The 13,110-nt window shown below is 45.4% G+C and overlaps 1 protein-coding gene across 1 annotated transcript in view; it reads left to right on the top strand.

Moving 5' to 3' along the window:
* Window positions 1-13,110, top strand: part of atrn (attractin) — a 102,600-nt gene that overhangs the window by 18,099 nt on the left and 71,391 nt on the right. Inside the window, exons 6-15 of the mRNA XM_062397579.1 lie at window positions 586-754; window positions 1,919-2,009; window positions 2,796-3,045; window positions 3,344-3,527; window positions 3,745-3,899; window positions 6,267-6,351; window positions 9,907-10,124; window positions 11,211-11,332; window positions 11,687-11,825; window positions 12,382-12,563. Coding sequence (XP_062253563.1) covers window positions 586-754; window positions 1,919-2,009; window positions 2,796-3,045; window positions 3,344-3,527; window positions 3,745-3,899; window positions 6,267-6,351; window positions 9,907-10,124; window positions 11,211-11,332; window positions 11,687-11,825; window positions 12,382-12,563 — 1,595 coding nt within the window. The remainder of the gene's footprint in view (window positions 1-585; window positions 755-1,918; window positions 2,010-2,795; window positions 3,046-3,343; window positions 3,528-3,744; window positions 3,900-6,266; window positions 6,352-9,906; window positions 10,125-11,210; window positions 11,333-11,686; window positions 11,826-12,381; window positions 12,564-13,110) is intronic.

Consider the following 13,110-nt stretch of genomic DNA (forward strand, 5'->3'; position numbering starts at 1 on the left):
CCAAAACATTTGTCTCTAAAGAAATATTCCACTCAAATCAGTCTCTTTCTTTAGTGTTTCTTTCCTCCTGTGTGGGTTTTAAAGGTTGATTGTGAACGTTAAAGTTAAAAAGCCGTGTTTGAGACAGAGGCTGAACAGAGGAGCAGCAGCAGAGGACAGCTTGTAAACACAAACTAAAAATATCTACCTGAATAAAAAAGCATTGTCAGCCTCACTAATCCGAAGCCGGAAAATGCTCCTTTAACTTCTCTGCCTTCCTATTAATGCCTTGCTTTCATAATTTAATAAGCTTAACACATTTCGGATCATAACTCGTTCATTTCAGCGAGAGCAGATGGTCACAGTTTCCTGCTCACTCTTCCCTGACTGCAGGACATTAAGATCTAATGAAGCCTGTGAGAGTTTAATCCACTAACACAGCAACTCTTTCACAAGCTAGAAAAGGTTCTCTCTCAAGGAAATCTTGTGGAATGATCCCCTCACTTGTTTATGGGGGTTTGTTTATCGTGTTAATCACAAATGAAGAATTGTTTATTCTCCATTCAAGCCTTGATTCTTTTTTTATGGCTTCTGTTTTCTCCTCAGCTCCAGACTGCTCCGTGTCAGCTCCTGCAAACTCCTCCTTCTGGACCCGGCAGGAGTTCACCGAGGCTGGGCTGGCGAAGGCCGCCCACAAGGCCGTGGTGGACCAGGGCATCATGTGGGTCATCGGGGGTTACGTCTTCAACGCCTCGGACTATCACGTGGTCAAAGCGTAAGTGCTGAGCATCTACAGCAGGAGTTTAAGTGTTTGGCCTCTCCTCTTCTTGCTTCTCATGAGTCCTGCCGTTCGTATGAGACGGTAGAGGACGTGCTTTTGAAACACATCGTCTCTGTTTCAAGGAATTTAATCCTTTTTAACTTGCGTGCCTGATAAACCAAGTGCTGGAGTATAACCTGGCTGCTATCGTGTCAGGAAGACGCCACAGAACTTTCTGATGGTTGTAAATGAAGAAGTAACTTTACAGAGTTCTGCACAGACGTGAAAAGACATTATTAAAAACCATGAAATTACAGGACGGCTGCTGCTCCTCGCCCTGAACTCCACCCAGTAAAGATCCCACTGATTCCCTTGACCCATGTTTTGGTTTCACAGTCTGCTGGCCGGCTAAAGTCTGGTTTTATTTCTGTCCAGGGTCTTTTATACAAGACTTTAAAAGATCTTTCTGCCAACTTCTTATATTTGTTGTTCTGACATATTTGGACAATATCATAAATATCCTCCGCAGCGTCACTTTTAACACTTTACGACCGATGTATATGAAAGACTTGATCCGAGCTCATGATGGTGATGATGATGATAACAATCAAAGCATTTCCTGTGAGGTCATCAGTTGGTTGCTTTAGGGGGATTCAGTCGGTTGAGGTCATTGACAGTTTGGAACCTTGATTGAGACAAATGTATTCAGACACTTCTGTGGTTTTATCAACCAGTCTGTTGTGCGGTTTCTTAGTTTATGTTTGAGCCTAGAAGCAACAAAAAATTAAAATAATTTCAAATCTGTTTCTGACTTGAAAGTTTCCCTTCTCATGCTTATTTATGGATCTTATTCCATTCTGCATTCAATGATTCAAGCAGTTTCCCAGTGATCGGACATTGTTCCTCTACTTTTCATGGAGTCTTAATCTAGATCTGTGTTAAAAAGACAAACCGTTCAGAGTCAGGTGTTCCCCACGGACTCTATTTTTGTCTGGCTTCACACGTTATCACAGACTATGTCCCAGATACATATTTATATATTTAGAGATCCAGAAACTCGCTCATCAAGTTGTAAAAGGAAAAGGTGTAATAATGATCACAGATAAGACAAGGACACGTTCATGTGTAACCTCTGAGACGCTGTAAGTCTCACCACGTGTGTCTGTTCCCTCTGTGCAGGTTCAACGTCAGCAGCAAGAGGTGGCTGAGCCTGGAGCCCTCCGTCCACACGGTCACGCCTCGATACGGCCACTCGCTGGCGCTGCACGAGGTTTGTGGAGGAACTCACATCTACACTAAGACACAACACAAAATGATGATCAGTGCGTGTTCCACATGGATGTGTTGTTTGTGTCGGCTGCACCGTGAATACGACTTCAAAGCGGATGAGAACATAACAGATGACAACTGAATTAAATGGAGGCGCTGGCAGGATCTCCCCACTCGGCTGTTTCTGCTTTCAGCGGTGTCTGTTTGTTGTCTGGAACTAATATCTAAATCTCTGGGTTTTTTGATATACTGCAGTGAAGTGGTGAAGCAGTTTCTCCTCAGCCGGAAAGACTGTTAGCAGCCGCTGATGGAATAATAAATAACAGAGAGAGAGGAGGATTCACAGGAAGACTGTCTGCTCTGTGGTTTGGGAGAACAGCGTTTGTGATGAACAAATTGCATCACAGCGTGTGTGAATGTGTCTTGAAAGTTAATGTGGGCTCGCCAGACAAATCTGAAATGAAATCAGTGTTGATACAAAACGGACGGAGCTGATGAAAGTCTCCTGGACACTGCGGTGGTTCGGTCCCTCAGGAGGACGGAGCTTCGCCGGTTTGTACAAAGCCGGAGCTGCTCCGTCACCTTGGAAAGAACAATGAGAAACACAAAACCTTTCTGTCATTGAGCTGATATTACAGAAATACATCACGTTCACATATCATCTTACAATTTCTTTAACCAAGCTTTGTCAGAAAATAAAATCACATCTTGAACACATCCAGATCCATTGATCATCTTTTTCAGTTTGTAGGATCTAATTCTGCTCCACTCTTGGTCTTTGTTTCAGGGAAAGATCTTCATGTACGGAGGAAAGATCGACTCCTCTGGGAACGTGTCCAGCCAGCTCTGGGTTTTCTACATCCAGAACCAGACCTGGGTCCTCCTGACCCCCCGGGCCAAGGAGCAGTATGCCGTGGTGGGACACTCCGCCCACATTGTGCCTCCCTCCCAGGAGGGGGGCGACCCCATCATGCTGGTTCTGTTCGGACACTGTCCTCTGTACGGTTACATCAGCCAGGTCCAGGAGTACAACATCGGTAAGACATGGAACATGCCTACGGTGCCTGATGGACAATCAGTGCATCTCCTGTTGGCTAAAAGATAGTTTGATCATCTTCACCTGAGGAGTCACCAATACTTTCTGATATTACTCTTGTACTTGTAATGGGTTTTATGAGCAATACTACAAATATTTGTATCAGCTTATCTCTCTTCCACTTGTAAAACATTACATCCCTGCTGGCACTAAAATCTCAATCCCCCACAAACGCACTCTGAGACCTTGGAGTGATTCCTGTGTTGCTCAGTGAAAGCTCCTCTTGTGTGACCCTGCAGCCAAGAACACGTGGAGCATGGTGTCCACGGACGGGGCGCTGGTCCAGGGCGGCTACGGCCACAGCAGCGTCTTCGACCCGGGCACCAGAGGCATCTACATCCACGGGGGCTACAAGGCCTTCAGCGCCACCAAGTACGGCTTGGCTGGAGACCTGTACAAGTTCGACGTGGACAAGAGGAAGTGGTGAGCTCTTCTGTTTGATGACACACAATCCTGGGAACACTTCAGGCCTAAAAGTTTATTAGAACTGCCTAAAGCTGATCGATGGCTCTGTGGCACTGGAGCACAAACAGACAGAACTTTGTAGTAGGAGCTAATTCTCAATAAAAGTTGTAACCGCAGATAAAACTCACAACTTTTCTGAACTTTGTGCGACAACCACCACTGTGCGTTTGTGTAGGACCATCCTGAGAGACAGCGGCTTCTTCCGGTACCTCCACACGGCGGTGATCGTGAGCGGGGCGATGCTGGTGTTCGGAGGAAACACACACAATGACACGTCCATGAGCCACGGCGCCAAGTGCTTCTCCTCCGACTTCCTGGCCTACAGTCTGGGTGTGTAGCACACATACACACACACACACTCACAGCCACACACCACAGCTCCTGCACTCCTCCCTCCTCGCCGCCCTTCTGCTGAGCGTGCATCATCTTTTTGGTTTTCCTGCACCGAGCTGCTTTGCATTCACTCGGCCGCTCGGACTCCCACTCGGGAGCTCTTCAGCTCGGCTGCAGTGTTTTGTTGTCGGACATTGAGCGACTCCACTGAGCCAGGAGAAGGTCAGATGTCGCAGCTCCATGTAAACCAGTGGTAAACTGCAGCCATACAAAAGAACCATAATGATGTGGTGTGTAGTGGTTCTGCCTGCTCACACTCCCAGTTAAGATTTGTAGGTTCATGTAGAAAAGGGGAGAAAATGGCCGATGAGATTACGGAGAGATTCTCGTGGAGCTGCAGTTCACACGTCCAGGTGAAGGTAAACACAAAGTGATGGAAGCTCAGACCTAGATTCCCCCCAGTGGCCTCAGGGGTATAATCTCAGGTCCCTAATTTACTACCCTGTGTTTATGCTTGCGTTCACCTCTCTTTAACGCTGAGATGGCCTCGGTCCAGGTTCTGGCTCCAAGACGTCCTGTTTTTCTGTTTCTTTACCGAGATGATTGACAGGAAGCAGGATGAAAATCTCAGGGGCACAGGTACCACCCCTCTCCGCTCCTCTCCCCTCCCTGTGCAATCGGCTGTTGTTTAGAGAATTGCATGCTGGGACTGAAACCTCTCCAAACCTCTTGCGAGTGGCGTGAAGGTGAAGGCTGCAGCAGCACGATTGGGGGGGGGGGAGCACCTGAGTTTAACTCTCAGTGAAGTGGCCCATTCAAACATGTTCGTTACCACATGTCCTTGCTTGATTGACTTCCCTTTTTATGATTTAGAAACCTCAAATATTCTGTTACCCTTAATCACTCCTGACCTCCCCGTTTTGTCTTTGAGCAAAAAAAGGACTAAGCTACAATTCATCTCACCACACACACACTCACACACACACACACACACACACACACACACCAGCAGCTACCTAATCGTCCGGTGATTACAGTGGAGCTGGACCGCACATCGAGGACTAATTGCTCCTTAACAAGCCGAACTCAATTAGAGCGAGGGGGGGGGGGGGGGGGGATTTAAGGGCCGTCGGCTGCCCTGACGTTGGTGGATGGGGTGGTGATCAATCCCCGGCTCCGAGGGGCAATGCGCCACTCTGTCTGCAGTACCGCTGTGCGCCAGCAGAGGGCGCCGCCTGCTTGTGAACGATGAGCTCTCAGAAACTCTCCTCTGGGAGAAGATGATGACTTGCACTGCATTGTTCCAACTGAAGGTGATATACTGCAGTCGCTCCTCTGTGCTCCAGTCGCTTTGACTTTCAGCCTCACATGTCGGGGCTGTCTGTGCTTTCTTTTATGTCTGTGCAGACGCATGATGGGTGCACACACTGTCACACACTGTCACACACTGTCGCACAATACAGGAACTTCATATAGAAGCAAACCTAAAGGAATCCATCACCAGACTCTGTCATTTATCTAACCAGGATGTTGTAATGTGGTGTTTTAGAGATGAGCACATCTCAGCGTCTGACTCAACCTGAGGTGCATTTTGTTTAAGGGTTATTTATTTTAACAGTTCCTCTTATATTAAGTATACAGGTGGATGGATTTCACCCCCCCCCCCCCACCCACACACACACACACACACACACACACACACGTCTTGTGCTTATCGGCTCTCAGCTGTCAACCATGTTTCCGCCTGTTTTCATATCAGCAAATAACTAATTAAACTTGAACAAACATTGGTGTGATAAGAACTCCCTCAAATTAATTTGATGTGGACCTTGTAGTTAAGTCAATGTCCCGTCCTCATACACTTGAGGAGGCAGGGACATATGCTGCAGCCAACCACCAGGGGGCGATCAAGCAGTCGCGCCAATCCATCTTTATTTACATATTTATTTCTCTTATGCAAATACTCCTGTGTTTATAAATCATGTCTATTTCATTCGATTTCTCATCTTTTGACCAAAGGAAGTGTGATCGGAAACATTCCTAAAAAACAACAACCAGGCGAATCGAACCGGGTTGAGTGCTGAGCCGCTAACCTTATCATTGTGTGAGATCCTTGTTAATGGATGTCAGAGGAACACATTCACTTGCCAGCCTCGCTGCTCCCTCGGCCGTGTGCCCCCTCGGCGCCGCGGGTCAAGGACATTCCCTCCAGCCGAGCTGCTGATTGACAACAGGATATGAGGCGTTAAAGGTCTCGCTCGCCACCAGAGGCATGTCAACTGCTGGAGACGCGTGTGTGATTGAATGTGTGGGAGCAGGTCAACGGTCTGACCTCCCTGTCTTCATGTCTTCCTGTCTCTGCAGCGTGCGATGAGTGGACGGTGCTGCCTCGACCGGACCTCTACAATGACGTCAACCGCTTCGGGCACTCGGCGGTCCTCAGCGACAGGTACTGACTCCGGATCAGAGCTTCATAGAGGGAGACGCTTAATGCAGGGGTCTTCAACGTTGTTCAGGCCAAGAACCCCCAAACTGGTGGAGAGATGAAGCAGGGACCCCCTACTATATATACTGTATAAAGTTGAGTTTTATATTAAACTGGGCCTAGTGCCATATGTAAACATAGCTTCCCTGTTATTGTGCATTAAAAACTAAGCTATTCAAATATTCCACGGGTTCATATATTCATGTTTTTAATTTAAACATGTGCACGGTACAGGGAGGCCATGCCACTGCCATTTATAAACATACATCTTGCATACAACACTGAGCTATTAAAGTAATTCACAGAATCATGTTTGTTTTTAAACATACATGTAGAAGAGACAGTGAATCCTCAAAACATCTGTGGATGCCACACAGACTCCCACATTAGTGAGATGTCGGACCCTAATGGGTAGCACACAACTTATCTAGCCTTGGATGGATGGAGGTTGTCAGGCAGAGGGTCATATCAACCTCTCAATATGTCTGATGTATGTTAATGTGTATTTAAACACATTTAAATTTGTGGGGGAAAAAATTGGTTAGAAAATAAATCAAAAATTGTAAAAAATATACAAAATTGTCTAATCAACCAAACAGCGGCCCCCCTGTTGAAGACCTCTGGCTTAATGGATAGTTATTTTTAATTTAAATATATGTAAATGAAGTGGTTCACAGTGTCTCCTCACACCAAGAGCCCCCCCCCGCGCACCCCTCACAGGATGAGCTGAACAGATAATGAACAAATGGATGAATTAAAATGTAGACATCAATTTAATCATCGCATTATATCCTGATCACAAGAGTCTAGTTAACCTACTGGGACCTGCTTCTGAAGTGAGGGTATTCATTTACAGTTTAAACATATCACATACTAATATGAGACGTTCTCACGAGGGAACCAGGTTATTGTGTCTTTTTGCAGGAACCTGATTTCTGGATTAAAGCCTGATCAGTTTATCAATTAAAAAATCTACTAATCTGAGCCTTCAACAGACAACGTTCACACAGAAACATGTTTATATGCTATATTCATTTAATTCAGTTTGATATATCTGGTCGTGTTTGTGTTTTCTTATCCTGGCCAAACACTTGATGCTATTGTTTCCTCTATTTGTATGTTGCTATACATTGAAAATACACATTACTCCCTGAATATAAAACATGTATGAAGCGTGTACAGTAGAAACCGGACATGTCGCTGCAGTGCATGTAAACATGTTCTTTGAGTTTTCAGCTTTAACCTCATTTCTCTATCTAACCTAGTTCCTCGTGAGCTTGTAAACCAGGGTGACAGGTTCCAGTCCCTCCTAGGCCCACATGTGTGTTTAATTATGCACTCGTGGTATTTAATGTATGTTGAAATGAACATGTGATGTAACCAAACGTGTTCAGTGCGTACAGTAGCTGCATTAGATGGAATCATGAGCTGGAATGTGATTTTTCTTTTGAGGTCGACGGGAGATCACAGTTTCCCGTTTCTTTAATTCATGATCACATCCTGGTTGTTTTCATCTGATTCATGAAGTCAAGCTCAAAACAATATGGTCGTTATCACTCAAATATTCATTTCAAACCATGGACCGTGAATAGTGATGCGTGACACGTCTCCACTTCCATCATCTTGTGCTTTTGACGTCAGTTGGAGGCGGAGTCTGTGCAGCAGAGATCGAAGGATGACAGAAAAAAATAGATGTTTACTTTAAGTTGGGTCCATAACAAAGAGGAGGCAGGGTTTGTGTTCTGCACCAAGCCACCAGGGGGCGATGGAGATAATTAGTCTGTTTCGAACAGGTGGAAATGTGATTTTCTTTAAGTAGAATACATCTTTAATTATAATTCACCTCCTGACTTCACGTTATAATCACTACTGACCTTTAGAAGTGAAAATTCCATTAGTAGAACTATATAAAAGTGATTTAAACAAACTTAAAACGTGCTATGTTGACGAAATTAAAAAATCTTACTCAACTCGCGTGTTGGAAAAAGACAAACACAACCATAGTCAAATGATGAAAAAAGTACCTTTTCAAATTAAAACCTTGCTACGTGACATTTCATTATCAGTCTACACAGAACGCGCTGACCAGAAGCGATGAGTCACTGTTCGGTCTAATCTGCCTCGCCAGCAGAGCAGGACACAGCGATCCACATTAAATTATACATCCTGTCGTAGAGAACTCATCAAATATTAACACGAATCACCGTCTTCCAGTCGCTGCTCGCTGAGGTCTCCTGGTCCTCAGGAGCAATTAAAAGTTTGTTCATCCACTCATTTATTCATCCGTCAAACTTTGATTCAACCGCCGTCACAAAGACGAGCAGAGTTCAGGAGCGGTGATATTGAGCTTTTATTTTAACGTTCTTTCTTTGGGTAGAAAGCAGGAAAAAGCAATTCGCTGTGAGGCTTAACAGGCAGAATGATAAAATAAGAAAATTGAAAAATGCAAAGTGGAGAAAACTGGTATTTTTTTAAAGAAAAGAGCCGGGAGAGCGCGGAGTCTTGGAGGTCAGGTGTGAGTTTGAATGTTGAGGTGAACCACTGGTGACCAGAGGAAACATTTCTCTGGTTCCTTCTTTACTGAGGCAAGAATGAGCAACAGGAAATAGCCCACGTTTCAGCCTCTTTACTTTGGCCTCCAGCTGATCTCAGTATTGATTTTTAAGCTGCTGCTCTTTTACTTTGAAAGCATTTCTTGGTTCGGCTCCATCTCACTTTTCTCCTGCCAATGAATATCTGCTCTCACTCGTAGTTTTGTTTTTATTTAGCTTTTCACTGCCTCCTTTTCATAAGTCAGTTATAACGTTGGCTGCACAAACAAAGGCTGTAATTAGCTTTGCTCTTTTTCAGAACAATTATAAATCCCCAAAGATTCAGTGAAAATATCTTACAATTAACATTAAATTTGACTCTTTCCATCGTCGTGATCGTTTTCTATATCTTCTTAAAAGAGAGGATGAAAAGAAAAGTGGTTAACTGATGTGATTCTTTGAAAGACTCTCACATTCTCCTGATCCCTGCACCCAGCAGGACGTCCAGAGTGAACATCTTGAAGTGTGACCTCTGTGATCCAAGAGGACTTTTGATCACTGTGGCGCAAATTACCCAATCACCATTCCCCCATACACACACACACACATGCACACACACACAGACACACACACGCTCACAGTAATCCCTGCAGCTGAACACAGGCCAGTGGAGAAGGATGTTCAAATATGCCCTGGGCCTGGCATCCACACACTCCCTCACACACAGACACACACTAACACCAGGGTCTGTCGGGTTCGCCCCCCCCCCCCCAGGAGGAGAGCTCTTGTTTGGGATTCAGTGAACCTGTGAGGCGGGATGAGGCCCACAGAAGAGCAGCACCAGTAGGACTAAGCTTCTTTGGCTCTCACTGTGAACAAAAGGTCCAAACTGGAGAGAGTTCCGTGGTTTGGAAATGACTTCCCTCCTTTCAGCTCTTCCTCCCTGTAAACCTCTAAAAGCCTCTTTCCTCCTCTTGTTCCTCTCCAGTGTGATGTACGTGTTCGGCGGCTTCAACAGCCTGCTGCTCAGCGACGTCCTCATGTACACCTCGCCCAGCTGCTCGGCCTTCCCCAGCCAGGCGGCCTGCAGCCAGGCCTGGCCGGGGATCCACTGCGTCTGGAATGGCACCGAAGGGACCTGCCTCCCCTGGGAGAGCAGTGGACCTGAGCTCCAGCAGCTCCCGGCCTCCTGCAACACACGATCATGTGAGTGACGCCGCCTCCGCCGCAGTGGAATCCTGCAGTCCTGCGTTGTCTGCCAGGTGGAACTCAATATGTGTTTTGATTCTTGAGTGTCTCATCTGCAGTCGCTGCACAACTTTGAGTGACACAAAACCGCTTGTTTGTCACGGACGGAGGATGTGTCACACATCAGAGAGCAAAAATGACAGAAGATCCTGAAAGTGGAGCATGTGAGGTTTGCAAATGCAGAAAGTTTGGCCTTGATGCATCTTCAGAGAGTGAATGTGCTGCAGACATTCTGTGGTTTCAGCTCTGTGAACACGTGAGAATCTTTCGATGTGAGTGAGTGTGTGAGTGTGTGAGTGTGTGAGTGTGTGAGTGAGTGAGTGTGTCCCTCCTGAGCAGATTTGTCCTGTAATCACATTTCTCCAGATCCGACATTTTATTAACTCTTCTCCACAAAGACAGTGTGTCACTGTGTGTGTGTCGGAGAGGAGGAAGTAATCATCAAAAGGACAGATCAGTCGGGTCTCAACGCCCCCCCCCTTGACAATTCCCTTCCGTTGGCTCTTTTCTATTTGTCACAAAAAAATAAATCTTCAGTTTCACCAACACGGCCGGTTTCATTTTCCAGCGCTGGCCCCACTGAAGTGCCGGCAGATGGAAACTGTGCCCTGGAATATCTATCAATCCCATTGATAACCAGGGAGGCCCTCTGCTCCGCCGCTGTCTGTCAATCATCCTGCTTCCTCCAGAAAGAAGCTCACGTCCAGGAAGTGCAGGAGGAAGCAGCAGGAACAGAACAACTTCCACTGTTACAGATACTGTCCTTTCACTTTCAATTTAGGGTTGTAGGTCAAATTTTAATCAGAAATTATTTCCATGTTGCTCTGATGTAACATCCAGACTCCTGAAAAGAGCAAACATAATTTTTTTTGTATTATTATCACTAAAAGATAGAATGTGTCCTGATACTAAACAGTTTTCTAAACCAATAAATCCTCTCCTCCATTTCTCATTGGCCAATTTCTGTCATTCGTTAAAACCAACATCATAATGGTCTCTAATTTTTGGAAACAATCGTTAACCACATTCTTCCCAACTCTGCAGATGTGGACAGCGAGAAGTGCGACCAGTACACGGACTGTTACAGCTGCACCGCCAACACCAACGGCTGCCAGTGGTGCTCCACCCAGTGCGTCTCTCTGGGAAGCAACTGCACCGCCGCATCGGTAAGAAATGGTTGGAGCAGTAAAGTTATGTTCAGTTTAAAGAATTCCTCCATGCTCATTTTTCATGTCACAGAATCAAATCTGATGTTTCAATGGTCGTATCCTCATTTTCCCTAAATCATTTGATTTAATATCAGTGGTCAAAGGCTCTATGATCTTTTAATTGATGAATACTCATCATTCTGTGATTAAATCAATGGTTTTATTTTAATTCTCCTGACTGCAGTTGTTTTACAAACTGATGCTTTGGGGGATTGATTTCCATTTGTGTCTTTTTATTGAGGTTGAAACACACAATCAGTTTCTTTGAGTCTTGTGTTGTGATGCCCTTTATGTCCCCCTGTGTTTCCTCAGGGGTCAATAGGGGAGTTTGATGTCTGCCCCCGGGACAATCCCTCCTTCGTGTGCAACAAGAAAACCAGCTGCAAGAGCTGCGCTGTGGACCAGAACTGTCAGTGGGATCCTCGCAACCAGGAGTGCATCTCACTGCCAGGTAACCGGGGACCTGGAATCTATTTAATCAAATCCTTTTCATTTCTAAAGTCAACACAACCTGCCCAGATCTGCATCACACACGTAGAAGACTTATATAGAGACACCATCTACACACAGAGGGAATCTGCATGATCACAACTTGGATTTTATTTTTCATTATCAGAGTTTATGCACCAATTTAAGAGATTTAGCATCGAGTTGAAAAAATGAATGTGAAATAAAAACAGTTCACTCTATGATGAGCCTGGTGAGCAAAGGGTTTTTCAGACTAAAAGAAAGTGGAAAATAGAAAAACTATATGAGTTGATGAGATGAGTGAAGGGAGAGAGAAGGAAACATCTTGTTGCATCAAATATTATTAATTTGTTCAGGTTTTTCTATGATCTGCTGATATTTTACTGGTTACTTTACCTCTTAAGGAATAAAAGGAATAAATTCAGATTGATAGATGGAGATGGAAAACCAAATAATCCCAGTTAACACGTCAGCCTACAAACCAGCAGCGTCTGTAGAACTAACCCTTCCCTCTGTTCCCCCCCCCCCACCCATTCCAGAAAACGTGTGCGGTGAAACCTGGCATCTGGTCGGCAACTCCTGTCTGAAGTTCATCACGGCCAAGGACTCGTACGACAACGCCAAGCTGGCCTGCAGGAGCCACAACGCCGTGCTGGCCTCGCTCACCACCCAGAAGAAGGTGGACTTTGTGCTGAAGGAGCTGCAGATCATGAGCATGGTGGTAAGTGGGTCCCGGGGGGGGGGGGGGGGGGGGTATAATAGAGAATAACAACAAGAATATCAAATTAACCAGTGAGTGAAGAATAGAAGAAGAAATCCAGAAAGCAAACTACAGAAAGTTCTTAAAGAAACCATCATCCTTTCTTGATTCTTGTGTTATGACCTGGAAACACTGACCGCTGTGTAGCTCTGTGGTTATTGACCTCTGATATCTCTCCTGTCTTTTGAAACGTTGTGTTTTGATTCTCCGCGGCTGAACTCGAGGTCGGATTCTCTTCTGTCCGTCCTCTTTGGACCAGTGAGCGGGAAAAACAAATCGAACATTAGCAGACACACAATCTTCTGAGCTCAGACGTGTCTCACTCGCTCCGTCACAGCAAACACACAAGAAATCCATCCCGGTGATCGACTAACCGGCCTGAGCTGCTGTTAACTCCTCCAGACACACGTCACTTATCCACAGATACAAGTGAAGGACGGACCGACTTAGTGGCAGCAATCGTTTTACTGTTTGGAATCCACTCACAGAGAAAATGCACTCGCTGGTA

This window comes from Platichthys flesus, chromosome 10, assembly GCF_949316205.1.
Source record: "Platichthys flesus chromosome 10, fPlaFle2.1, whole genome shotgun sequence".
NCBI lineage: Eukaryota > Metazoa > Chordata > Actinopteri > Pleuronectiformes > Pleuronectidae > Platichthys > Platichthys flesus.